This window comes from Hydractinia symbiolongicarpus, chromosome 6 (assembly GCF_029227915.1).
Source record: "Hydractinia symbiolongicarpus strain clone_291-10 chromosome 6, HSymV2.1, whole genome shotgun sequence".
NCBI lineage: Eukaryota > Metazoa > Cnidaria > Hydrozoa > Anthoathecata > Hydractiniidae > Hydractinia > Hydractinia symbiolongicarpus.
Genome location: NC_079880.1, coordinates 11,708,553 through 11,735,083, shown reverse-complemented (window position 1 = coordinate 11,735,083; position 26,531 = coordinate 11,708,553). Strand labels below are relative to the sequence as shown.

Sequence of the window (26,531 nt, the reverse complement as noted above, 5' to 3'; positions counted from 1 at the left end):
TTTTTTTTATATAAAAAAGAACAGAAACAATTTAGAATTTAATCGAAGTTAAATTTAATTAATATTTAAAGACAGGTGCAAGGTACGAACGAAGAACAAATAAAAAGGATAAATAGCTTTGTATTGTGACGGTACGACGGTACAACGGTATCTTCATGTGTCCCAAAGTAATGTGATTAACTATGACCGACTACATAAAACATGCACATTTAAAAATAATCAAAGGCATCAGTATTAATTTTTCAGGACAGCTTCGAACAGCCATTTCTCACGATACTTAAACCATGCAAAGGCGGAGGTTGCATTTGTCTCTATTGTTCATATCAAAAATACGGCTTTCTACGACTTTACTGAAGAGTTACTGTAATTTCCTTGACATAAAAAAGATATTTGAAAGCATGTGCGCTAAAGATTGTTTTGCGTTTGTGTGTGACAAATAGAAATTAAGAGTTTGGGAGCATATAGCAATGTAGTGTGAAATGTTTTGTGAAAACAGTAACTGCTACGCTAACGAAACTAATTGGATAATTTCAAGCACTTGTTCTAGTGCATGTTTTGACAGAACAATCCAGAATGTAAATTCTGTTGCAATTTTTTTTTTAAAAGGGGACTAAAACACAATTAAAAACAATGAAAAAACAAATTAGTACTGTAGTTTATCTTAGTGGTCTTTGCTAGGAAGGACTTGACATTTTAAGCCTAAATAAGAAGCTACAATACCTTCTAAGAAAGTTTTTATAATATTTAAGGATAGTTTAAGGTCTCTTTTTTATGCAAATATATAATGTATATTTCACATGTTATGTAACTAAACTTACATCGGTTGCATGCAATATGACAAAAGGATTTTTATTTAACATGTAGTAATTCTGATGTTCTAGATGTTCTTACTCAAATTTCTTTGTTTATGACATTTCGTGTTTTTTAAGAAAACTTTACACCTTTTCGAGAGAGTTACTTCATGCCAACACCGAAAAAACCTGTTTTTTAAATTCTTATTTAATAGAGGTTTTTGACATTATGGGGAAAATTTACGTAGCTTTTTTACATTTTTTGATTTTGTTGCAGTATTTACATGGGTTTTTGATTATTTTGTTTATTTATTTTTTGGGGGGAGGGCGGGGGAAGGATTTACATGTTTTTTTTTACATTTGGGTAAAAAATGTACAGGGAAGACTGGGGTGACTTTCCATATATATACATGGTATATAAGCTGTTTTGCTTTTCTTTTGAAATTTTGTGTTAACTTTTTTTGCACAAGGATCATGCAATATATACCGAAAGAGCTAATTTTTGTAAATTTGACTTTACACCTTGCAAGCCTTTCATGTTTTTATATTAAACTAAGAAATTCAACTCTGACATTATATATATATATTCCCGCATTGTATATATAAATACCCACAAAGCTCATCAAACGTTAATAACTCTGACAATTTTAAGCATTTTCCTGGTTCTTTTTTTGGTTTGCGAAGTTCTTTTCCTGCAAATATTCTTAAATAAAGAAACCAAATCAAATAAAATAAAATCAATCTATATATATATATATATATTATGAAAATTTGTGACAGAATACTATGTGAGATTTGAAATTTTGTTTACTTTATTGATGGTAAAATAGCATGCAAGTTGCTAAAAGGACTTTATTAATTTTAGGTTTAAACACCGTTTTTTGTTGGCATTTTGTCTAAAGTTTGGTGAGGAAGGACCGTATGCATTACATCACAAAACGTTTTATTGCATTATAATTTATCCTTGCAATCCTGTTTTAACACCTTAGATAAAAATTTCTACTTAGGCACAATTTATTGTTTATTTTTCACAATTTGTGTCAACCTTTGCCAGGGTTTGCAATAAACTAACTGATTTTAACATACACAATGAGAGAGATTTGTGTTTGACATTGATAAGCTTTTTTTGTGACGTTTTGAGTGATTTAAATTTTATGGGTGAGATGTATGTTGACATGCTTTTGAAAACTTCTTTCCGAATAATTTTCGCATTTGTCAGATAGTCAGAGCAGTAATTTTAGCAGATTTAGATTTTAAATGTCACATATATATATGCTGCAGTTGTTGTACACCTTTAATTTTTTTGTTCATTTATATAATAAGACAGATGTAAGGTGCGCACTGCTGTATTGTTTGTTTTTTAATGGACATATATCTGCTACATAAATTAAATGCGAATACAGTGGATTCTTCCACGGGAAACAGCTAGTCTATATAATAATACGTTTGTGTGAGTAACCATGTGAGTCCACGACACGCAAAGTACGGGTCACTTTCTTACGACGTGGCGTTACGCTAAAATTTACCAAGTTAAAAAAACGCAAAAAACAGGGGGTTAATATTTAAACATTTAATTCTCTTTTCTTATTACTTTAAAAAATAAAACTCTCTTTATTATTTTATTAAAACTAATTCTTATTTTATTTTCAAATATTTCTATTTGTTTTTTTTTTGTTTTAAAAGCCCCGTTGGTCGTTATAGATAGAATAATGTAATTTTACCCCCGGTTTACAATTTGCGCGCCGTATCTATCCTTAAAAAAATTATTTCAAACATGTTCACTCATCATGAGGTTAGATTAAAGCTTATTTGTTTCTCCTATCATTTTTGTTTTCTGGGATCGAGGTTGCCCTTTGTTTTTAAAAAATATTATCGAATTCGAATGATAATTCGAATCTAAGATGTAAAAAACAAAACTGTTGTTGTATGTAGAGCGGCTTTTGTTGTCGAGCGAGTATAAAATGTTTATGTTGTTGTCAAAAATATTTGTTATAAAGAAGAATAACGTACGATAATATAACGTGAAAAAGAGAATTGATTGGAAATGTATCAGACAATTGTAGCTAGCTATACATTTTCAATTTGTTTTCTTTGGGATGAAGCCAAGTTTAGTAATCGAAGTAAAAAACTGATTGAACTTTTATCCAGAGAACGCTAGCTACTACTGAGAAAGCAAAAGAAACCAGGTGTGTTGTTTAGATTATCTGGTAGAGAAATTAATTTAGGTGAATAACGTTTTTAAGCCGTTTATACGCTTCCAGCTAAACTTTCCCTTAAATATGATGTTAAATATGTTTGTCTTCAGCCTGAACATATTTTTTTTTGTAAGAATATACTCAGAGTAAGTTAAAGATATCTTAAGAACATGTCCAACCTCGATTGTTTGTTCTAAATAAAGATAAAAAGAATTTGACAATAGCTATAGCAACTTTGAGGCATTATATATCTTTAGGCCACGAGGATAGTATTTGTCAAGAAAGTTAAGAATTTTTTTTTGTAAGAATATACTCTAAACAATGGGTCAGAATAACCTAAGAATATGTCTAAAGCTTCATTGTTTGTTTTAATACAAAAATTTGTATGATGCACAAATTTTATTAGAAGTTTACTTTTTTATTGCGTATATATCTCACAAACTGAATCTTTTTCTCTCCAAAGCAATGGGCAAGTACACCAGGGAAAGTTAAGAGCATGGTTAAGGCTGAAACGAAAAAAACACTATTCTTATAAAATACAGCGTGTATATCGTGGAAAAGAATTAATATAAAATGTAAAAAGTAATTTTTCCGTTGCTACTGTTTTTAACGCTACGAAGTGGTTGATGTCGTTATAATAAACCTTAATGTTAACAAAGTTAAATCAATGTTTACATCTGTTACGTTACCGTTTGAAATATATTCGATTCTTTAATTCGAAAACACTGCATTGTTATCATGCACGGCACGTTTACGCATTGGGAGGGTTGCTGTACGCAATAGACTAAATAGCTAATTTGGTATAATGCATTAGAAACTGGAAATTTTGCAATAATCTTTTTTGTTTGACTTGACGATTTTTTCTTATGTCTGGTATACTTTTTCCCTGGTGTATTTCTGGCATGGCAAAGCAAGTATATGGTTTTAGCAGATTTAGCTTTTTACATAACTGTTGTTAGACACCTTCGATTATGTTAGACCTTCTGCATTTTTATTTTTATTTATTTTTATTTTGTTGTTGGACCTGCTTATATTTTTAAACGTTCTGTATAATGTAGATTGTGAGCAACCTCAATCTCAGGGCTTTTTTTCTCTTTTATTTTTATTTTTTTTATTGCTGCACATGCTAATTTTTTTGGACGTTTTGTTTCAGCGGTTATACATATAGAATAATGCAAATTGTGACTTTTAAAAATTCAAATTACTGTGTTCTATGTTTTTATTTGGCACCAATGATATGGACTCGATGAGAGATTCAGTAGATTCTCCCACGGACTTCGGCTAGTTATCAATATTTTGTAATTTTATTAAATAGTTTTAAAATGGAATAAGTCAAGTAATAGTGCTTTTGAGGTATGTTGTTAAGCATAGTGAAAAAAACATAAGAAATTAAATAACATGGTTATTTTATGCAAACAATGAATTTTTAATTCCTTTGCAACTAAATTTTAACACTTTTAATCTTTTTTTTAAAATTATTTTCAGATAAATTATGCGACCAAGTTTCAGATGCAATTCTCGATGCTCATTTATCTCAAGACCCTAATGCAAAAGTCGCCTGTGGTATGTACTTACTTCTGTTGAACAATACATGTATTCAAAATTTTGTTATAACTTCAAAATTTTGTTATAACTTCACGTTAAGCAATCAGATTATCCATCATACACTCTTAGGTTTTAGCAGAGCATTAAACAACGCGAAACAGAACGTGTAAATTTAACTTCTGTATTTTATAGAAAGTCTTGCAAAAACTGGTAGGGTTCTGGTAGCAGGGGAAATTACTTCAAATGATGTTGTAGATTACCAACAGATTGTCCGTGATACTGTTAAAGGGATCGGATATAATGACTCATCGAAAGACGATGAATGTTCTGGTTGCAATTGAGCAGCAAGACAAGGAGATTGCGCAGGCTGTTCATATCGGTATCAAGGAGGAAGATATAGGTACAGTAAGAGTGACGTGAATAATCAACATGTGAATGACTTTATTCTGAATTTTTAAGAATGGCTTAAACTTTTCTCAAATTTCATGCTCTTTTATGTTGTTTCTGTTACCCTCATCAAAGAACCTGATGTTCCATCATAGGCCATTGATAAAAGAAGAAGGGGGAAGTTCAGTACTATAGCTATGTCCTAAGTCCAAAATTACTGATGTCAATAAACTTTTTTGTTCACTAGGTGCTGGCGACCAAGGTCTTATGTTCGGCTACGCTACAGACAAAACTGAGGAACTCATGCCATTGACCTGTGTGCTAGCTCATAAACTGAATGAAATATTAGCTGAAAATAGAAGAAACGGGATCATGCCATACTTAAGACCTGATTCTAAAACTCAAGTCACTGTCGAGTAGGGTTTGGAACAAGACCTGAAAAAAAAGTTGTAAAGGTATGTTACATTGATATTCTTAACTGTCTTTGTAACTACTAATCTTTGCGCCTTCGCTTAACGTTCGATAGTACGCAAAGTTTAGTACAAAAATTACCACGTGCGAGGCATACTTTTTTCAAAAAGCTGTAAATTGTGCTATCTTTTATTCGTTGTTTGTGGGGCATTGTTAACTTAATGCGTTCATATTGCTATAGCGCTGAAGTTAGTACATGCGAAATAAATAGTAAACGTAAAATATTGTACAATATGGTACGACAGCAAGACTGGATGACTGAAAGTTTTCATTACGATGAGTCATTTTTTAATTTTAACTTTAATCCTAATATTTTAGATTGTTTTAAGATTTCTTTATGAAACGCTCAGGAATGGATCCTGGAGTTTTTTACCTTAAGCCATTTTTGGATGTTATAAAAAAGTATCCCATAATTCCCATAATTTTCAAACAGGCTCTTAACCTATTTCAGACTCTACTTTGCAGTTATAAATGAAAATAATACCTTAGGTATATTCCAAAGATTCTTGGCTAAAAAATAATTAGAAACCGAATTGACTAATAAACGCACGAAGGCGTGGTTATTTTTTGTCAATTCCAACACCTGTTATTGTAACTAAAGGCCTGACTGAACTCTGTAATACGCAAATGTATGTAAACAATTTTTCTTTGATTTGTTCAGGCTGTTATGAAAGAAAAGTATTTAGACGACAAAACTATTTACCATCTTCAACCTTCAGGTAGCTTCCTGATTGGTGGACCAATGGTGTGTTTATTTTTTTTATCAATTATTAGTTTATTATTATTATTATTAAAACTATAAATTGTTTTAATGGACAAAAACGCTAAGAAGAAAATTTTGGAATGTATTTTTACACATACGTTTTCAACTATGTTTTAGGGCGATTGTGGATTAACGGGAAGAAAAATCATTGTGGATACATATGGTGGTTGGAGTGCACATGGTGGTGGTGCTTTTTCAGGAAAGGACTTCTCAAAGGTATGGCATCCTTATCATCACAATGTTTTTACCCATGCATTAGTCTGTACTATTTTACATATTTTACATTTTCATCAACTCAGTGGGAGCAGTAAATCTCATCACCTCCTTGCACGAAGAGTCTCTGTCTGTTTTCTTTTAGGTGGATAGATCGGCTGCGTACGCCGCGCGATGGGTAGCCAAGTCCGTTGTAGCAGCTGGCTTAGCGCGAAGGTGTCTTATACAACTTTCTTACGCCATCGGTGTTGCTAAGCCGCTCTCCATCTCGGTGCGTACCTACGGTACTGGCAAGAAAACTGGCAGTGAATTATTGGAGATAGTCAATAAGAACTTCGCTCTTAGACCGGGAGTTATAGCGCGGTAAGTTTTGTTTCCTTTCCGATAGAACCGCTAAATTTCCGGTGTACTATCGAATGAGAGTATTAAAAACTGGGGGAAAGAGTGACTATGTTTCTATGCCTTCTCCCATATGGTTTAGGGCGTCATTGCAAATTTAAGGAGGCCTGACGTGGTAATTTATATATTTAGTGCTATTCTTTAGAAAAATCAACATAATAATTTGCAAACATGCGGGGGTAGAATAAATAAGCTCCGGGCAGCAATTTTGAGCACACAAAATACTGATACTAATAAAGGAGACTTTTCATTTTTAGAGAGTTGGATTTAAAGAAACCTATATAACAAAGTACCAGCACATACAGACACTTTAAACCTGGATTTAGCTGGGAAGTTCCGAAGAAACTAGTCATGTAAATAGGTTCTTGATGAAATTACGTATATCGAAAGCATATATACTTTTATTTCATAGACGTATATAGATAGGATAATAGATTTTAACAACGAATATTTGTAGATCTTTGTCTAGACCAGTCCTGCTCTAGTTCCGGAAGCATAATGTTTCTCGTAATAAAGCTATTGCCACATTGCTTCAATATAAGGTAAAATCAATCATGTGAAATAGCGGTCTAGCCGCCTTTCTTGTACTTACGCGGTTTTGGTTAACAGAACTGGTAAATTCGCATCACTACAATCACAATTCGTGTAAGTCACTATAGTGAAAGGATTAGGTCCATTTCGCAGCTTGGTTCGTCTCAGTGCTAAAGTTTTACTTCATAGTGTTATTCGTGAGATAAGGGTATATTGTATTGAAAACGATTGGGTGTTACTGATATGTTTTGATTAATGTGTTGTTGCTTTCTAATTCTCAAATTTTAATGAATTATATTTTAAAGGAATGGTGTTGTTATTGTTTGTTTATTTTTGTCTTGTTTAAATAAGTTTTACCTACGCCCATCATTTATATACAGGCGTTAATCACGTATGAGTTTAAATGCTTATTGTGGGCGTGGCAGAAACGCATCTAAAACACCAGTTATTACCAACCAGCGCTTCACCTTTAGCAATTTCCTACCGAAGAAATGTATAAAATTGAAAGACGTGTCAGACAATTTTCCGCAAGTAAATAAGCGAAAGAGGGAGCAGGATGATGAGAACACGCCTTTTAACACGCGTGGTCTTGTGGTTATGGAGGTCCATGGTTTGGTTCACAGTGCGGGCATGTTTAGCAAGTGTCTTTACTAAAGCTACGGGTAAACCCATGCCATGTAAGAGAAATTGGTTGGGTAATACCATTGTATAATTAATGTATACATTCCGAACACAAGACGCACATTAATAACAGCGTTTCAAACACTGAAGTGGCTATATTCTGTATAAATTTTCGGAATAATAATAATAAAAAAAATACTCCACCAACGCTAAACAGCGAAGTAAATGTTAGGTAACTTTTGTTACATGAACTTTCATATAAGCCGAAAAAAGATTTTTTTCCTACTCAAAAATACCTTATTAGTCAAAAAAGTCTAATTTTAAAGTAATTTTTTTAATTTAGATGCTAATAAGGAATAATTGCATAAAACTGATAAAGCTGTCCTTTAGAGTTGCATGACAACTTTACTAGTAGTTTCTGAAGTCATATCGCCAACTGTAAAGGTCAAATGCTGATGTACAACTTCATGCAGTTGTGTTTGAATTTTTGAACAAAGGTTATAGTCCGGCGAGGAATAAAGTTTCCGGCGCAGAATAAACTTTTCAGCAAAAAAGATTAATTGCGTTAGAAAGTAAAAGTATTAATCATCTTCCAGCCAATTTCAATAAGTTTGCATTAATTTTACGCCTTACATTTTGCGAGGTTTGTATTGCGTTTCCTGTATAGTAATGAAATAAGTCAATTGTTATCTTGTTCTGCTCGTTTAATCCAATAAGGTTATACCAGTTTGCTTTCTAGTCTTTGTTTAAATAATTTTGTACACTCTAATTTGAAATTACTTTTACTGACGTTTTTTATCACAACATTGTCGCTAATAATAATGTTTTAGTCGTTAGTTGAGACTTCTGTACTTTTTGAGGTGCAAAGTACAGAAGCCAAAAAATTCGTAGAGACATTTTGCATTCTCTAAAAATCTCTTTAGTTGTGCGTAATTTACTTCCTAGATTGGCCCTTTTAAAACAAAGATGTGTAATATTGGCGCGGACCGGAAGTTGAAACCATTTTTTTCACGAATCTGAAAACTCGATCGTCAATATTTTGGTCCATCCCTTGTTTCATTCAAAGGATAGATAAGGAGTGCGACATCAAAGTTCGGAGTAGACATATTTTGTTACTGTGTGAATTTCAATTTCTTTCGCTGGGGGTGGGGGTGCCTTCAGTATTTGCAATAAGAATAGATTTAAGTGCTTATGTTAAATATTTTCTTGTGCTAAAAGTTTTGCTTTTGTCGGCTATGATGATCAAATCCGCCTAATTAACACATTTTTAAAATGCGTGACGAAGGCACTGATTCTCATTTTCAAGGTTTTGCAGCAGCTGTATCATCAGCAAATGCAAATCAATGTTTTGGTTGGAGTATTTTATTGTACACACATCCGATACATTTAATTTTCTCCTTTAAAATAGCAGTATACAAGGTGTTTATAACAAAATAGAATAGCAAAGACGATAAACTGTGACATTGCTTTTGTAAGAATTTTGCCTGTAAGTTCACTAGAATGGTACTCGGCATAAGATGACAATATGAGGTCAATAATAATTGGAAGGAGATGGTGGTAGTGTAAACCAACCCTCAACAGAGAGTTGTCCGCTTCACCAAAGGTTATTTTTTAGGTTAAATAACGTACATATCAGGCTGCGTTGTTTGCTTTTTGATTAGTTTATAATCTGCACGCGTTTCGGTGTGTTGATAAGTTCATTGATATCTGACCAGAATCCCTTTTAGATATCAAAAGTTTTTGACACAAACTTATAGACTCTTACCAACGACGTAAACACTTTACGTAATACCATGCGTAGAGTGATAGGTCTATTTTTTCTGGAGAGTCTGTTGAAGGCTCTTTATGAATAAGAATGGTAATAGCGTTTGTCCAACAAGAAGGACACTTTTTTTGGTCCCAACAAGACCTTTCTATATTCTACAAATGAGTTATTATTATGCTCATTTGGTCAATAGCGCATGGGCAAACACTGATCTGAAATACTGTTAGCATTTATCTTTATTAAATGTTGGTTTCAAGCATGCGTACAAGCATGCATACTTATTCAAAATCTTAAACTGCATGATACTTTAAGGTGCGATTTACATGGAAATCTCGCATTGGAAAACTTTGGGCAATCCTAGCAAAGTAAAATGCCACATTTTTGGTCTAACTACCTTTAAAACTTAACAGGCGTAGAAAAAGCCCGTAACCGATAATCTAAAGTCAAGTGCATAAAATACTAGAACATATCTGACTATAACGGTGTTTCCACTTTGAGACAGGTGGTAGAACATTTAAAGTATCCATTTGTCCTAACTCTACGTTAAGTGACCTACCTAAACTGATATTGTACTTGATTTATTAAGTGACTTTCAAATTGGTATTTCCACATTATTAACTACTAGGCACTTTAAATATGTTAATAACGTTACACAAAATGTATTTTCCTAAATACAATTACCTCGGTGGCGCAGTGGTAACCAATGGTCGAAGTTAAAGAGAGAATACTAAATGTTATTCTTAGACTTTCTAATAAAGTTCCGTTTTTACATCCATTAATTACCAACCGGCCATGAAAATATACTTAGTTTCTTAAAAGGTGAACACAAAGTAATAGTCAAGTTCCTTAGTGATATGCAGCTTGATTTACTTTTGAAAGATTTTTTTTGGAGAAAAGCACTCTTAATTGGATACTTTTTTTTCAAAATGGTGGAATTTAATTTTTCTTGCACTAACAATTCCTAAAAAATAAAAATAAGCTAAACAGACTGTTTTGCTTTGACGTGGTAATTCTGCGTTGTAAACTGGGCTTGTATTTTTACTAAAGTTGCGGAACAATTATTTTTTTAAATACACTGGAACACCGTAATGTTGTCTGCGCTTCACTTGATATTTTGATGACTCAAGATCAAGAAAAAAGTGGTACCAATAACCCTATATAAATATTCGTTTCCATTCCCCAAAATACACAGCCGGAATAAACATACTGACATAAAAACAAGGTTAGTTTAGAGACAATTTTTTTCAGCGAAGTGATGCGCTACCTTTATTATATCTCAAATTAACTTGTTAAATGGGCTAATTATGAGTAAAAATAGAAAATGGCATTTATTTTATTTCAATTGGGCTAATTAAAGTTGATGTCTTACATTCTTATCTGGTGTTCAGCTAGCTAAAATTTATTGATTTGGATTTTGTAGCTAGCTAGCTAGTTGAAGCTTTAACCAATCTTGTTGACATATATATACACTTTATTCTCTGTTATTGGATATCTTTTATTTTTCAAAACATCTGTAAAAAAAGATTATGACGTTGCTATCCTGAGAATTTTGGGTTGGTGACATTAGACTGATTATTGGTTCTCATCATGCCATATATATTTAAGAAAATGTAGCAAGAGCTATCCAATCATCCAAGGTAAAACACGTGTGCTTATAAGTACCCTTAAGCCATGATTTTAAAAAATTTTGGCCTTTAGAATTAAGCATTCTACTGTAAGATGGTTATAATTTTTTTATAAAGAAAACTATGTACTTAAATCAATTAATAATAAACAGGCATTTTTAAGGGAAACTGATTTCATTAAAGCAAGAGTATTGTAGATAAATAAACCAGTCTTGAATTGTTTAAAGCCACATAATTCTTCAATGCAATAACATATTTAGCCAGTTAGGCTGGGCAGCACTCCCGGATATATGTTTAATAATCGATTGGTTTACCATAATAACTTAATTTAGTAGCGTGAGAAAGTTACAGAAGTTTTTAATATATGTAGACGGCCTTACAACTAATAAATGACTTTGTTTTGTTGTTCTGACGATAACTCAGACGACATAAACTTTACCATTGTTTTACCATGGTCATTATTAAAATAGTTGATAGAGGTTTAATCTTGCTCTGTCAAGATTATTTTAAAGAGAATAAAAGCAATTTTAAGGATCTTTAATCTCTTTTCTTAGAAAAGAGAACCATAGTACACCTGCTAAATGTTTTTAATTATGTAAATGTGTGAGCTGTGACAAAAACATTTTCGTAAGAACAGCGGCATATTCAGTGTCTTTACCTTCTAAAAAACTTTGATTATGCCAGAACCGATACCATGCTAACAAACAATTTGTGGTTGTTCATATTATTTAGCGTTCATAATATTTGGCGAAAAAATGTATGGACGGTGTGACTTTTTAAAAATAAAAACAGAAGTAATTTCTGCTGCATGTCGTCATTAAAAAAATATGAGACACCAACATGTTACGGTAAGTTCCCATGTAACTGTGAAGGTAGCAAAAACATCAATGGGACGTTATGCGTAATGTAATGATGTCCATATAGCATAGTAAACCTTTTTAATGATCGTAAATTTCATGATTACAAGCCAACCCTAATTTTTAGCCAGAACAATGTGGCTTAGTCATCACGGCATTAAACTTCTGTACCTTTTCTCAAAACGTAAGCTAGGTATGAGAGTTTGATACAGTAAAGATACTGTATTAATAATGTGCAATACCTCTACTGCCATAATTTATCAACCTTTTTCAATCCGTACAGAAAAATAGATATATACTGGAATTACATAATTATAAGCGCATAGATATAATAAATACAGAGGTTACATATTCACACAAAATATACGGCTCCTTAATAAGGGTTCTAAAATGCAATAACGCCTGGATGGACAGAAAACTGAAAGATAGTTGATATTCTAGTCAGTTCAGCTTTATTACTGCAGTATTATTAATCCATTTAAATCTTTACAATATATTTTAAGAATACCGTGATTATAGAACTTCACTATAGCAAGGCTTATAAAAGTTTGTTTATGTTTTTTTAAGTTTCGACGATGTACATGCGAGACAGTGAGCTATCTGTCTATAGCATTGAACCAACCAAGTATTTAGATATATTGAAATATATTAAAACCAGACGGCTGATTTCAAAGTTTGCATCTTGGGGCACCAGCAAGGCCTACTGGCTACAGAGTGTTGATCATTTGACCCTTTTGTCCTTGTTTTATATATCCTCCACGATTTTAGCTGTCTTTACAGGAGGGAGACTAAGAAGCACTCTACAAGTGTCACAAAGTAAGAAAAGCAAATAACTGAAAAACTCTACAATCCTTTTGTAAATGATTATATTGCTTTGATATTTTTATTAAACTTCGGACTGCTTTTTTCTCACTTGTCGGGGCAAAGAAAAACGTAAATGAAAGTGTGATTATAAAGGCGGGCAAAAGTAATTCAATTATAGAATAACGAAAAAAAAACTTGGTTGATTTATTCATAAATCGCAGCTGCTTAAATAAAAGGTAAACGAAAAAAAAATGAAATGGAATCTCTGAAATGTACAATAATAGCTGCTTTTATTTTTATACCTCTTTTGATCCAGTAGTTTTATGAGAACGAAATAATGCATATTGTAACTGTTTGTAATTTAAAACCTAGCATACATACGTACCTTCGACATGGATTTAAAAATACAATAGATTTTTCCACAGGAAACTATATAGGTTATTCTTAGCCTTTTAATAACATGGAAAGCTACCTTTGCACCTGTTGATTGTTTTCACAAGATTTAGAAGTCACCTATTCTTTAGATAGGCAATGCGTATACAGCACGTATTATATATTGCTTCAGATATATAAATGGCACATTTATAATTAATTATTACAATGACCACGTCTATCATTATTTTTTATAAAAATTATTAGCACGGCTTAAGAAAATTCCAGCCACAGCGTCTTGCTACCAAATCAAATGGAAAGGTTTTCGATCAATTGAAAATAAAATGTATTATAGAGTAATTTCGTTTTTATGCGTTATTGTAACGATCTTGATATCATTTGCGAACTCCACAGACAAATGCAATGTTGAGGCAAAAGAATCTGTTCTTGGCAACGATTATTTTTTTGTTGCTTTTTATCCGTTTGCGTATGATGAGAACGTTTATCAGGAAATTTGGAATGTCAGTGCGACACTAAATAAAAGACTCGGACTTTTAGAATACTTTGTTTGTAATGACATTGAAATTACGCAGAAGATTGTATTAACACTGTTGCTAAACAAAAAATTTATTCTAAAGAATGGAAAGTCAAATATTGTTACCATTTTATCACATTTACCATTAGATCTGACGTTACAAATAGCAAGCATGGTTTCGCCATTCCATATAATTGTACGACTTTTGAGTAAAGGAGATGTTCGGATAGATCATGACCGATACTCAAACGTGAATCTCGACTTAGTTAATACATACAGCGAGCAAGTCATTTCCATTCTTAAAGACTTTGATATTACCAATATCGTCTTTATAGCTTTGATCCACGATGAAAGTGATACAGCTTATAAAAGCATTTGGAAGGATTTACTGGAAGACGATCTAGGATTGTGCGTTGAACGGTACAATGTTAACTATAACGACACGAAGCGAATGAAAGAGGTATTAGAATCAATAAAATCCAACGAGGAACAAAAGATCATTTTGTGTTATACTTCTACAGGAAAACATAGCGAGAGATTCTACAATTTTATAAATATTTCACATCAGTTAAAGTTATCAGGCAGAAACTGGATATGGAACATATACACGCCGTCATTTGTGACATCATATAACACAACTGTTGATGCTAGTGATGGTGCTATAATACTCAATGGAGGGTATAATTCTCAATATAACATATCAAAAACAAGATCTGTACTAGAAATTGCTAAAAGGATGACATTACAGCTAAATAAGAAGCTGGGTAAAATTCCATTATTTTTCCTTCTCTTTTATCTGAGAGACTACATTGGAACAAATTGTTATTACACCAATACAAATAGCGGTAAGGCAAACGAACTGAAAATAAACGAAAAACTCTATCGAGCATGCAAAAGCCTTTATACAATACATGATCTTTCAAATGTTCATTGGGGGAGTCGAAGGGCAGTGACACCAGTAACTAAGTGTTCCAAACAAAACTGTCCCGCGGGTTACAGTCAAATTATTACAGTATTATCAGACACAGCAACACATGGTCGTAAGTATTGGAAATGCAGACCCTGTGAAGAAGGAAGTGTCAAGCCAAATGATGGTACAGGTAATTGCAAAAAATGTTCTGGCTTAATGGTTTCAAACAAAGAAAAAATGCAATGTTATGATCCTTACGTTAATGTTTACCTGTCGTATAATTGTACCAAGGGAACTGTGATAGTGGTTTTCTCAGCAGTAGGATCAGTTTTAAATATAATGATTGGTTTAACGTTATATAAATATCGGACAACACCAATTATAAAATCCGCTAATACAAGGTTTTCTGCAATTCAGCAAGGCTGTCATTTATTACTCTTCCTCATCACGCCTGTGGTATTTGTGGGCGAACCAGTTTTAATTAAATGTCAAACCAGGCACATATTTGTTGGCCTTTTCCTTACAATAATATGTTCACTAATATTTATCAAGACTCAAAAGCTTATGTTTATTTTTAATACCTACCTTAGAGTTTCCAAGCAGGAAAGATATTTTGCGACCATGACAGATTTGTTATGGACTTTCTTATTTGTTTCTCTACAATCTATTACTGCAATATTTACGTTGTTGCACACACCAGCAAGTGTTTTAGAATCACTTGATCAAAAAACCTTGGTGAGAAATATGTACTGCAACACTGGTGGTCATTTAAACCTGCAACTTTTGTGTTGTGTTATCATCATGCTGATTGTTGTTGTCCAAGGATTAAGAGCATGGAAGTTGCCATCCTTTCTTAACGACACAAAGTATATTACAATGGGCAACCTTTTGTCAATTCTCATGTCAGCTTGCATGATACCTTTGTACTACAGTGCCACGAATCCAGTTACACAAGTCTTCTTACAGGTTATGGTGATATTGTGTTGCAATTTTATACTTCTAATCTTAATGTATGGGAACAAGGTGTACACAGTCTGGTTTAAATCTGAGAAAAACACATCAGCTGCATTTCAAAAAAAGATGCAAGAACATGCTAAAGAGAAAGTAAAGTCATCGTTGAGTGCCCGGCAACGAAGCCATCAATCAAAAAGAAATTAAACTTTTTATTGTAAACACATCGCACAAATGAACATCAATGACGTATTTAAAATATAGCTCTGTCTGTATTATATTAATTCAAGCCAAAAGATTTACTGCAAACCAGACTTACAATTGCAGGCCTACTCTTTTTGCTCATACGTAATAATTTCCACTAGATGACAAACACTTCCTATTGTATTCCAAGCCTAGAATTAACCTATTTGTTTTGGGCCTTGTAAGTTTCTGTAAAAAGGATACCTGGCCTATTTACTTTGTCAAAAACGCCTGAAAAATTTTGTGGACTATATTTATAAAAATGTGATGAGAAGTATGTGTTACAGTGGTAGAGTCTTCTTTACAAAAACTGAACTTAAGAATCATTCCCCTTTCATTCAAAACAGGGTTAACACAGTAAAAGTGACAGGAGTTATATTGTTACTTTATTTAGGTATTGCGTCAAAGATACTGTAAAATGATAACATGATCTAAACTATTGCATGGTCAAATTGATTTTTGTACTACTACCTATAAAGGTTACTGGTGAAATATGCATTATGTATTTTAATATTGCAAATCCTTTCTATGCTTCCAATATTTGCTCATTGATTTGTCCTGTTCTTTGAACTAACATTTTCGATATCAAGAACAACTTTTTGTCGAATCCAGAATATTTATTCTAAACCTTGGAGAGATGATTCTGTCTTTTGTGTGCTTTTTCAAACTGATTTAAAATTTTTGTTTTAAAAAAGTCACGATTAATTTATTTTATTGTTCTCATAAAAACCTTTGTGCAATGATGTAAACATTATTACACATAAGTCACGGGCAATTAATTTTTCTTATTTTCTTAAGCACGTGTCCATCGTCAACATATTGGTTTTATTTATTCCCGCTTGAATGGAATTAACAACAATCCCTTTGACGAAAAGAACAATAAATTTTATGGTTAATTTGGGTCACTATTTCGTTGTTTTTTAATCTGTAGTGGATTTTTCCACGGGACTAAATACTAGTTTGATAATGATGCGCGCCGAGATTGTTCAAGTTTGAGTGAAGTTATGTGCCTCCCTCAGAAATTAGCTACAATATGTTAATAAGATATTGTCAAAAAAACCAGTTTATTCACCTTTTTTAAAGATTTATTCTTTTTGGTAATACTCACATTTGTAATAGGTCCTGCAATGTGGCTTTGCTATAAAAATAAATTGCATTTATCAGATTGTTCTGATGCTATTGCGCAGAACAACATGACTACATTTTTGTTGTTTATCTCTCACTCTAGAATGCAAGTTTTTCATATGACCCTAATGGTTTCTGGCAGTTGTTTTACTTTATGTCCTGCTCTATGTTTTATTCTTCAGGCCTTTTTATTAACTAACTAGTCGATAAGGCCCGTGGAAGAATCCACTTAGGCAGAAGGGAGATAAAATATACGTTGTTTTAGAGTTTTTTCTGACGTCAGCAGTGCAGATCCAAAAAAATTGGCGAATTTTAGTTTTTATGTTGTCTGCAATGCGTAGAGATTGAAATAACGTATAGGATCATATGTGTTTGTCGAACGCACAATAGATATAAGTTGTTTTAAAAAAATTTGCACTGTAAAATCCAAATAGGCATGAGTACATTGGAAAAGAGAACCGTAACATGTATTTTGTTGAAGTCTGCTAGGACCCATCAATACACAATTTTTCCCCTAAAATTTGTTGACACGTTGCTTCCAACGTGTAAAGCTTAAAACGTTGGTCAAAATAATGTATAGAATCATGTACAACACCAACAATAACAATAAAATCAGAAATAACACATCTCAAATATTTACATCCTATAAAGTGATTACGTTTGATTACGTTGAAAACCATTAATATTTCCATCTGAAGTGTCAAAAAACATCAAATTTATATCTGGAATATCATTTATTCGGTTGCATACAATCCTGTCCCCCCAAAATATACACAAAATGTAAACATTAGGCGGTTAAGAACACAATTTTTTTTAGCATGATCTATAGTGACCTGTACTATACCAATCATTCTAAACGTATATGTCAAATCATCATCCATCCAAATCTACAAAAATCGGTTTATTCAGCATGTTTTATATTGCCATATACTGAGCAATAATCCTTCACAAAAAGTACAGAAAACTATAAAAAAAAATCAGACGTTTCAGTGCATACAGTGGGCGAGCGCCCATTAGAATACAAGATATAAAAACAAAAAGTTTTAGTCAGAACATTTCGTAATTTTGTCATCGTGACCAAACAATTAACAATTATAAAATTCTTAACAAAGACGTGAAACCATGGAATTTTTTTTTAGGAAAAATGACATCGCATGCAGTTTAGTTCTCCCAAACTAAAGTTTTTAATACGAAAAAATAAAAGAAGCCATTGGCTTACACAATAGCCTTCAGTGGGGTCCAATTCCACAAAAACTTGTTTTTTACTATATTGCATGTGGTCTTTTCCCCCATAAGCTTCCACAAAATTTTAAAAGCAGCAGTTTCCAACACAAACAAAAAATCGAACAACCATATCATCCTCTCATAAATTAAAATAAAGTCATAAACCCACGTAAATTTCCAATCAAACGTCTACAATAAAAAAATAACAATGTCAAAAACAAAACAATAAAAATAACTTAACACACATGCTTTAAATTCTGAAAAAAATTATTCCACTTGTTATGTTACACGTGGTCGCCTTGTAAAGTGTACAGGAAATGTGAAAAGAATTTTACTCTATTACGGAGTTTCATACCGCGCAGGTCTGGGCACTAGCGAATCGCTTGTAGGGACAAATTTTTATATCCCCCGCAGAGCGTAAGGCATTTGCTAAGAAAAACATGCAGTACGAAGAGAATTATTCACTTTTTCCTTTGTATTTTTACTTTTTAAACTGGTGCGATATATTGATTTTACAATTATTTAAAGGAAGGATACTCAGTATTGACATAAGATTGTATATTATGAAAGTTCAAGACCTAAACTTGGTTATTATAATTTCTTCAAGTTGTGGGGTACACTCATCATGAAAAGTTGGCAGTCAAAAGAGAAAGAAACCTTATTTTGGTAGCTAGTTACATCACAAGTTTTAATATTGTCTTAAAAATATCACAGTGTTGATCAAAGAGGCATTGCTAGCATGTCATTCAAGACTTATATAGATAGTAGTACAGCTAAAATAATGTAGCTCATTAAACACAGTAAAGAAAACAATGGTTTTTTTTCTAAAGTAATAGTTTCATGCTCATTAAACAGATACCTAGCTAGCTATAATATTAAAAAACAATTCCAAAATTTCTTATTTTGTGTTTGCTAGAAACTTTATTTAACTAACCAGGGCGTAGTTCCCTACATTTTTTATAAACCAAATTAAAAATTGTCAAAAAGCTGGCTGTATCTGTCTCGTTGTAGTTTTTGTTAGCAGGGGTCACACTGGGCTACTCATATATATCGTAGCCTTATTCATACGGTAATCAGATATATAGGTTGGTAAGTGCCCAGATGCTAAAAATAGGATCATAAAAACTCATTTCTAATATCACTCAACTTAACAGTGCAGTTCAAACACCAACTTAGCCTTAAAAATTGCTACGCTTGCATTGGAATAATTTTAATCTGTAAAGTACAAAGTTTCGACCGCTGCGAAATATAAAATAAAATAACGTACTGTGGTTAAAATAAACACATTTAATGGAAAACAACTTTTTAGTGACTTTAACTTTTTTCGTCAAATATTTTTGGTTGCCACATTTTTCTTATGTCAATGTACCAAAATTACTATAGCTATCACAAAATTGTAAAAGTGGACCTTGCCTAAATTTATTCTTGCATTTTACCAAAATTAAGAACACAGTAATACAGTGTAACATGCTATTATATATATCCCTTCCTAGCTAGCTATGTAATATTTATATACAATAATTTCTAACGAAAAGTCAAAGCCAGTCATTAATATCATTGAAGTGTGTATTATATTTTCAGTCGATTTCATCTATGCTCTTTTTTATATAACTAGTTAGCTATACTTTGCAAATAAATCCTTTATCAAATGCTTTTCCACGTTAATCCATGTCAAACTTGCAGATCCATATATAGCTAGCTAGCTATAGCTTACTGTAAAAAAACTTCCTTTAAGTCTTTCTATAACTAGCTGTAATTTTTATTTCTTCTTGCCAAAGTGCACTGATAATGATAGAATAGTGTTTCGTTTTAACAACACAACACAAAATGTATGGTATATGTAGCTTGCAACTTCAGAAAGCTAACCCCTAAAACCAACATCAACAATATGTCTTCTCTTGCGTCTCTTTAAAAGTCAGTAAATTAAGTTTTCTCCGATTCCAACATCTTACCCATGTCAATATACCACAAAGAGGGTTAGCAACACCATTTAAACGTGTTAATAAAAAAACAAAACGTCAGTTAAAGTAAAAAATTATTTGAAGAACCATCAGGCAGGATTTTGCATTTCTGCCTCTTTTTGCAGCACTAACCAGAATAGTTGTGAAAAACTGACCATGAAAATTATTTGGGCTATCGAGACAAATGAAAACATGCCAAAAATTTTGTCCCTACAAAGAGCTTCGCTAGCGCCCAGACTTGCGCGGTATGAAACTCCGTAATGAGCATAAAAATACGTCACAGTAACCTGCAAAAGTCCAAGTCTTAAAAAGAAATTGTAGGTAGCTAGCTTGTTACATCATAATTCGTGCTTAAAAAGGAAAAGAAATTTGGAACCTAGCTATAGATAACTAATAAAGAGGATTAACAACGTAACTCATAGGTTAGAGCTAGCATGGCATAGGAAGCAGGCCTTGGAGAGACCTACATTAGCTAGCCAACAATAGCTAAGACATTCATTTAAACATACTTAAACTGGGAACACTCAGCTAAATTTTAAGTTAGCAATTTATGTTTAGTAGAACACATATAAAGAGAAACTATATTAATGTAAAAATGATAACATTATACAATAAGTTCAACAAACCAAAATTATCCGTTTGTTAGCCAGCTAACAGCTTTGTATAGCATTTTGAAAAAAAAGGAAAAATGCATTAGTTACGCACCAGGGGACACAATAATTATGCAAAAAAATGTAAACAGATATACTGGCTAGGTTTTTTAAAAAAAACGTGGTAAAATATAAAACTTTAAGAATTTGAGGTTTTTAAGCGGAGTCTGCTCCAGCGACATAAAAACCGAACATCTAAAAATATCATTTTACTATTTTGTGATTTCAAATTCACTTTAGATTGTAGCCTTTATGTTCTACTTCTAACTTTGTTTTACTACTTCTAACTTCACTTCTCACTTCCAACTTCACTTTTTTACTTCACTTGGACTTTTTTCTTTATAAATATGCCTTGTTGAACCACATTTTTTACTTACTGAAAGTCATCATTCTTTCGTGTTTTTTTTGCTGTTAAAATTACTTCAGCAAATCAAATTCAGTCGTTTTCATCACGTGATGTAAACAAAGTAAACCCGCTACCAAAATTGACATAATATTTTCGGCGACTTCAAACAAAAATGAACACATCCACTATGACCGTGACATACACTTTGTATTATTATATAAGAATTGAGACATAAGATTTTCGGCCACATCAAAGGAAAATGAACACATTCACTTTACATGTCACAGACACACACACCGTCTGCATTATTATATGGATATTCTTGAATTTCACAAAAGTGCGCCAAAATTAAATAGACATTCGACAAATTAATTTCCGCTTAAATTAAATTATTTTGTGATCCATCTAATCCTTGAAGTCCATTATCTTGTTCCTAATATTTCGGTAGAAATGGGCTAAAGAACGGTTAATCCTGGAGGTAATGTTTATACAATGTGTTTTGGTATTTTCACCTTGTGCATGAAATAAAACTCCTTCATTTCACAATGTTGCCACAGCCTATATGCCTTATAGCATTTTTGCAAGTGTTAATTTCAACTTTCTTTTCTTTAATTGTATTGACACATGATCATTGTAATCAGAAGAAAGTATATTACATTGTTTTTGCATTTAGCAACCCGTTTGGGAAATGTGTGAAAATGGTCTATTATTTAAAATTCAGCGGGCATAATGGTGTAAATAAAGTTGATAAATATACCAAACTGATCAATGCTTTGGATTTACTATGTTGTCATTCTGTAACGGTTTAAGGCAAAAATTTGGCGTTTTTAATCAGAAAAACACAATTTCAATACTGTATAAATATTTGTAATATTAAAACTTTTTTGTTATTGTTCAGGACATTTTTCCTGTCATGATAGCCATTATATGGAAAATTCCAAAGTACTAATAATGCTTTTAAATAAATTCTAATAAAGTCAAGGCTGGCATCATGAACCTTCATGCAGAGACAGTGTCACAGCGCAGTTCGCCCTCCTTTAAGAAACCCGCAGTTAAGAAAAAAATTTATGTGTAATTTTGTTTCTTGAAAGATATCATTTGATAATGTAGCAAACGTACGACTTCCGTCAGAAAATAACGTAACGAACGTACCCTTTGCATCAGAAAATAACGCACCGAACGTAAGTTTTACGTCAGAAAATAATGTAACGAGCGTACGTATTAAGTTAGAAAAAAAACATAATGTAACGAACGTACGTTTTACATCAGAAATAACGTAACGAACGTAAGTTTTACATCAAATAATAATGTAACGATCGTTTTACGTTACAAAATAACATAAATTAAATTAAAACAGATGACAATCATTTCCTGTGTGGGCTAAGATTGGTTCTATAATTTTACTCGGTAATAAGATGTTTTTATTAGGCTTATAAACAACAGGAGTGCCCAAACTAAGGAAACACATTTTTGCAACAGAGAATTAACAGAGAATTTGTAGCACGTCAAAAAATATCTCTAAAAATTTTGAAACTCATTTACCCTTGTAAGCTTATAATTAGCATACCATGGATAATGAGGAAGTCGTTACAAGTATTTTTTTATAACATAGATGCCAATTATCAAACAAACTTATCCGGTTTTGGGGATTGAGATGAAACAAAGATTTCTGTGCAGAACTTATTTGATAAATAATTAGTGAAGCGCTCTCGAGTTATTTCGAATCAGTAGAGTCAAGCTAACTAAATATGGCTTTGTTAAACACATCTGCGCTCTTGATTTTACCGCTTCTGTTATCATTAACTGTTACTCAAACATCCAGCAGAGCAGCCAACATTAGTATCAACCAAGTTAGATTAACAATGGTAAGTTTACCTATTTAAACTTTCTGTAAACAAATGTCTTTTAAAATCAAATCTGGCAAAAGCATTTTCAGTTTAACGAAATAGGACGACTTAAGTTTATTATATCCATAATTATTTCGTAATAAAATTGTGGCAATTATTTTATTCATTTATTTATTTTTTGCATTAGAAACTCACACTCCGTCAGGCTGCATTGGTCCCTATAGTGGCTAATACGGTAATAAGCTTTCCTCAGTTTGTAAATTTGGCCTCGTCTGGATAACTTAAATTTTAAGAAAACTATTATTTTTTAGCTTCATCAACCGTTCGTAAAAAGATTACGAAAGAAACGCAACTACTCTTGTTGCTTCACGAGGTGCAATATAAAAGACTCAAACCCGTGCAGTTGTTCTGGTAAGGGGACATTCGAATGTTCCATCAAGTCTGTCAATGGAGACGCCTGGTGCTTGCCAGTTCAATGAAATACTTTCCAAAAAAAGCGCTAAGGAACTGGAAAAAGAAAATGAATGAAGAGAAATGAGATGGCACATTGGTGATAATAGATGCGCTGTTATTTTTAGCTGGTTGAGCAACATGAACTGCCGCACTTCTTTAAGCACCTTTCATTTCCAAATAACATTAGCTCCTCAAACTGTCATCCTGAATATGATAACACAAATAATGATGTGTGATATTACCATATGCCTTTCAGGGGCGGATCTAGGATTTTTTTCTGGTTAGGCAAAATTTCATAGATTTTTTGGCAAAGTAATGTCAAGGGTTGTGGTGTTGTACGAGGTAAATCGGCCGTTTTGTGTTTTTGCTGTAAAAGGAACTAAAATTTTCCCAAAAGTAAGGTTTTTAGTTATTAAGAATCCTTCTAGATTAGAAACGAAAGTTTCTTTATAGCCAAACAAATAACAGTAACCCCCGTAGTTTTACCACTTTATCCTTGTTAAAACATGCGGATGGAAAATGCGTCTGGTTAGCAAATTCGATTTGAAACAGGGTTAGCGTTTCCATAATTTCTTTGAATCACATATTGGTATTAAGTATCTTAGCATCTTTTTTCGTTTTGGCACATAATACGAGTACAAGTAATAAGTTGGGGATTTGCTTCATTTCAAAACATGCAATAAGTCTAATAACTAACAATACAACAAAAAATTACATTACAAGACAATTTTAGGAATAGATAGTCAACAGTAGTGCAACGTAGAAATATTGTTTGGAAAATTATAGTCTGTGGTAACAACCTGCAAATGCACAAAGAAAACCAGCATATAAAAGAATGAAAGATTTCCAGTTAGACTTACAGTGTAAGATCGCAACATATAATAAACGTGTACAAAAAGTATATAGTAATCACCTCTTCATGAAGTTAATACAGTTTAGCATTAGGGTTACTGGTGTAGTTTTGCACCAATTTCTATTAAGCATTAATTTTAATGCTATGAAATTCCCACAAGAGAAAGGCAGTTTATTAAGCCAGAAAAGAGTTAGAAATTAGAAAAATAACATCAAAACATTTAAGATGTCTCATATTATTTACCCTTACATGTCCCTGTCAACTATGTTTAAAAAATATTTTAATACTGTAAAATCTTTAAGAAAGTTTTAGTAACTATAAGCCAATTATGAAGATTCTCATATAAAAAGCAACATATATACAAATCCTACTCATATCCATAAGTTGACATGACATTTTGTTAGTTTACAGTCTGTAACAGAACGTTTTTTAACATGCAATTCTTGTTTCGATCTGTATATGTTTTACGTGAAAATCATTTCTATGATTTACTTGAATATTCACAAGTTATTTTGATTGATTTTTTTCACCAACTTTGTGGATTATACCAGATATATATCCATTGTTTACAGTTTTTCAATATTATAAGGATTCAGAACAAATCTTCTGTGTTATTTACTTGAATATTCATCATAGGTACCAGGGTGACATCAAAATACAAGTTATTTTGATTGATTTTTTTCACCTTCTTAGTTCCTCTTATGAAACACAACTTTGTGGATTATACCAGATATATATCCATTGTTTACAGTTTTCCAATATTATAAGGATTAACAAATCTGTGTTCTTTTAATTGATGGTGATTTTCATTGTCAGAAGAATATTCATCTTAGGTACCAGGGTGACATCAAAATATCTTATCCTAAAACAAAATTATATCAATGTATTGCTCAGCAAGATGAGAATAAGAAATATTATAAAACAAACTTGGACTATTCTTAGATTAGGTATTGCTTCATTCTTTTGTTTTTAGCAATATTATTACAATTAAAAGTAACATAGGAAAGTCAAAGAGATCTTCTCGTGTTCTTAAAAGTTTTAAAATGAGCAGTGGGATGTTGCATATAAAATGCACTGTTTAAAAGTTCCCACAAAGTCAAAGTTCTTAGGGACAATCACAATAAAAAAGTATATGCTAAGCGTATAAATTTGGCGGTGGGACGAGGTAGAATCCTTTGACGTTTAATTATATCTCATACTGTATACATCGATTTCTTAGAGAACAGAAAGAATTAATAACTTTTAGTGTCTACCTGCTTAGCAGGGACACATGGATGAGTGCTTATGGTTTCAAGGACTGACAACATTCAAAGATTACCTTTTCTGATTTGATGTTTAGGGGAGGGAAAGGGGATCTGCAGATCTATTAACATTTAGCTTGGACTTTTGCGTTCATGAAAGAGCTGTCCCTTAGTTATCTTACAAGAATGTATTCTCTCCCAAACAGAAACAAAGATACACAGTTGCATAAACGACTACACGAAGCCTACACGAAGCCAGTGACCCTTAAGACGTTAAAGAAAAAAAACTAACAATATTCCAACTAATACACATACAGGTAGCTAGTAATACTCTATACCGAATTTAACATACACATCAAAACATCTTTCGACCGCCAAGACAGTGTTTACATAAATTGCCTCCGTTAGCTATCTCGTTTGGCATTGGGCTTTTATGTTTTTAAACAATGCATTTGATCAAGGCCAAGTTAAAACCTTTTGTTTTGATAAGAAAAAGATTTAAATTACACGTTTTGTAAGAACATCTGGTGGTTTACCACTTTTAAGAATAGTTCTTGACACAAAAGTGCCTAAAATTCAGGAGCAGCTAAAACTAAAATATTTCAAGTATTACTGAATTTATTGTCTCTTGCAGAGGAAGATAAAGGTTTGGTTTGAGACAACAACACGGCACACGTGGCCAAAATACTTCTCTCCAGCATTTCCAATCCTTTCAATATCTGAAAAGGTTTCCAAATTCAAAACTTCTTTATTTAACTTAGGTGGCATACAATTGCTTTAATATTCTAGACATTTGAAGTGCTCCCTGCAATTGGACCTGATCCAGGTAAACCATGTTGAAAAAGAAACATCC

At 32.4% G+C, this 26,531-nt stretch overlaps 1 protein-coding gene across 1 annotated transcript; it reads left to right on the top strand.

The window, feature by feature from the left end:
* Positions 1-1,162: 1,162 nt before the first annotated feature.
* On the top strand, positions 1,163-6,865 carry LOC130648037 (S-adenosylmethionine synthase-like). Its single transcript, XM_057454056.1, has 13 exons — positions 1,163-1,181; positions 2,724-2,797; positions 2,940-2,977; positions 3,946-3,959; positions 4,045-4,047; positions 4,472-4,549; positions 4,724-4,861; positions 5,166-5,334; positions 5,571-5,625; positions 6,051-6,134; positions 6,270-6,368; positions 6,511-6,728; positions 6,847-6,865. Exons 1-13 carry the CDS (start codon positions 1,163-1,165, stop codon positions 6,863-6,865), a joined length of 1,008 nt encoding a protein of 335 aa, XP_057310039.1.
* The last annotated feature ends 19,666 nt before the right edge of the window (positions 6,866-26,531 follow it).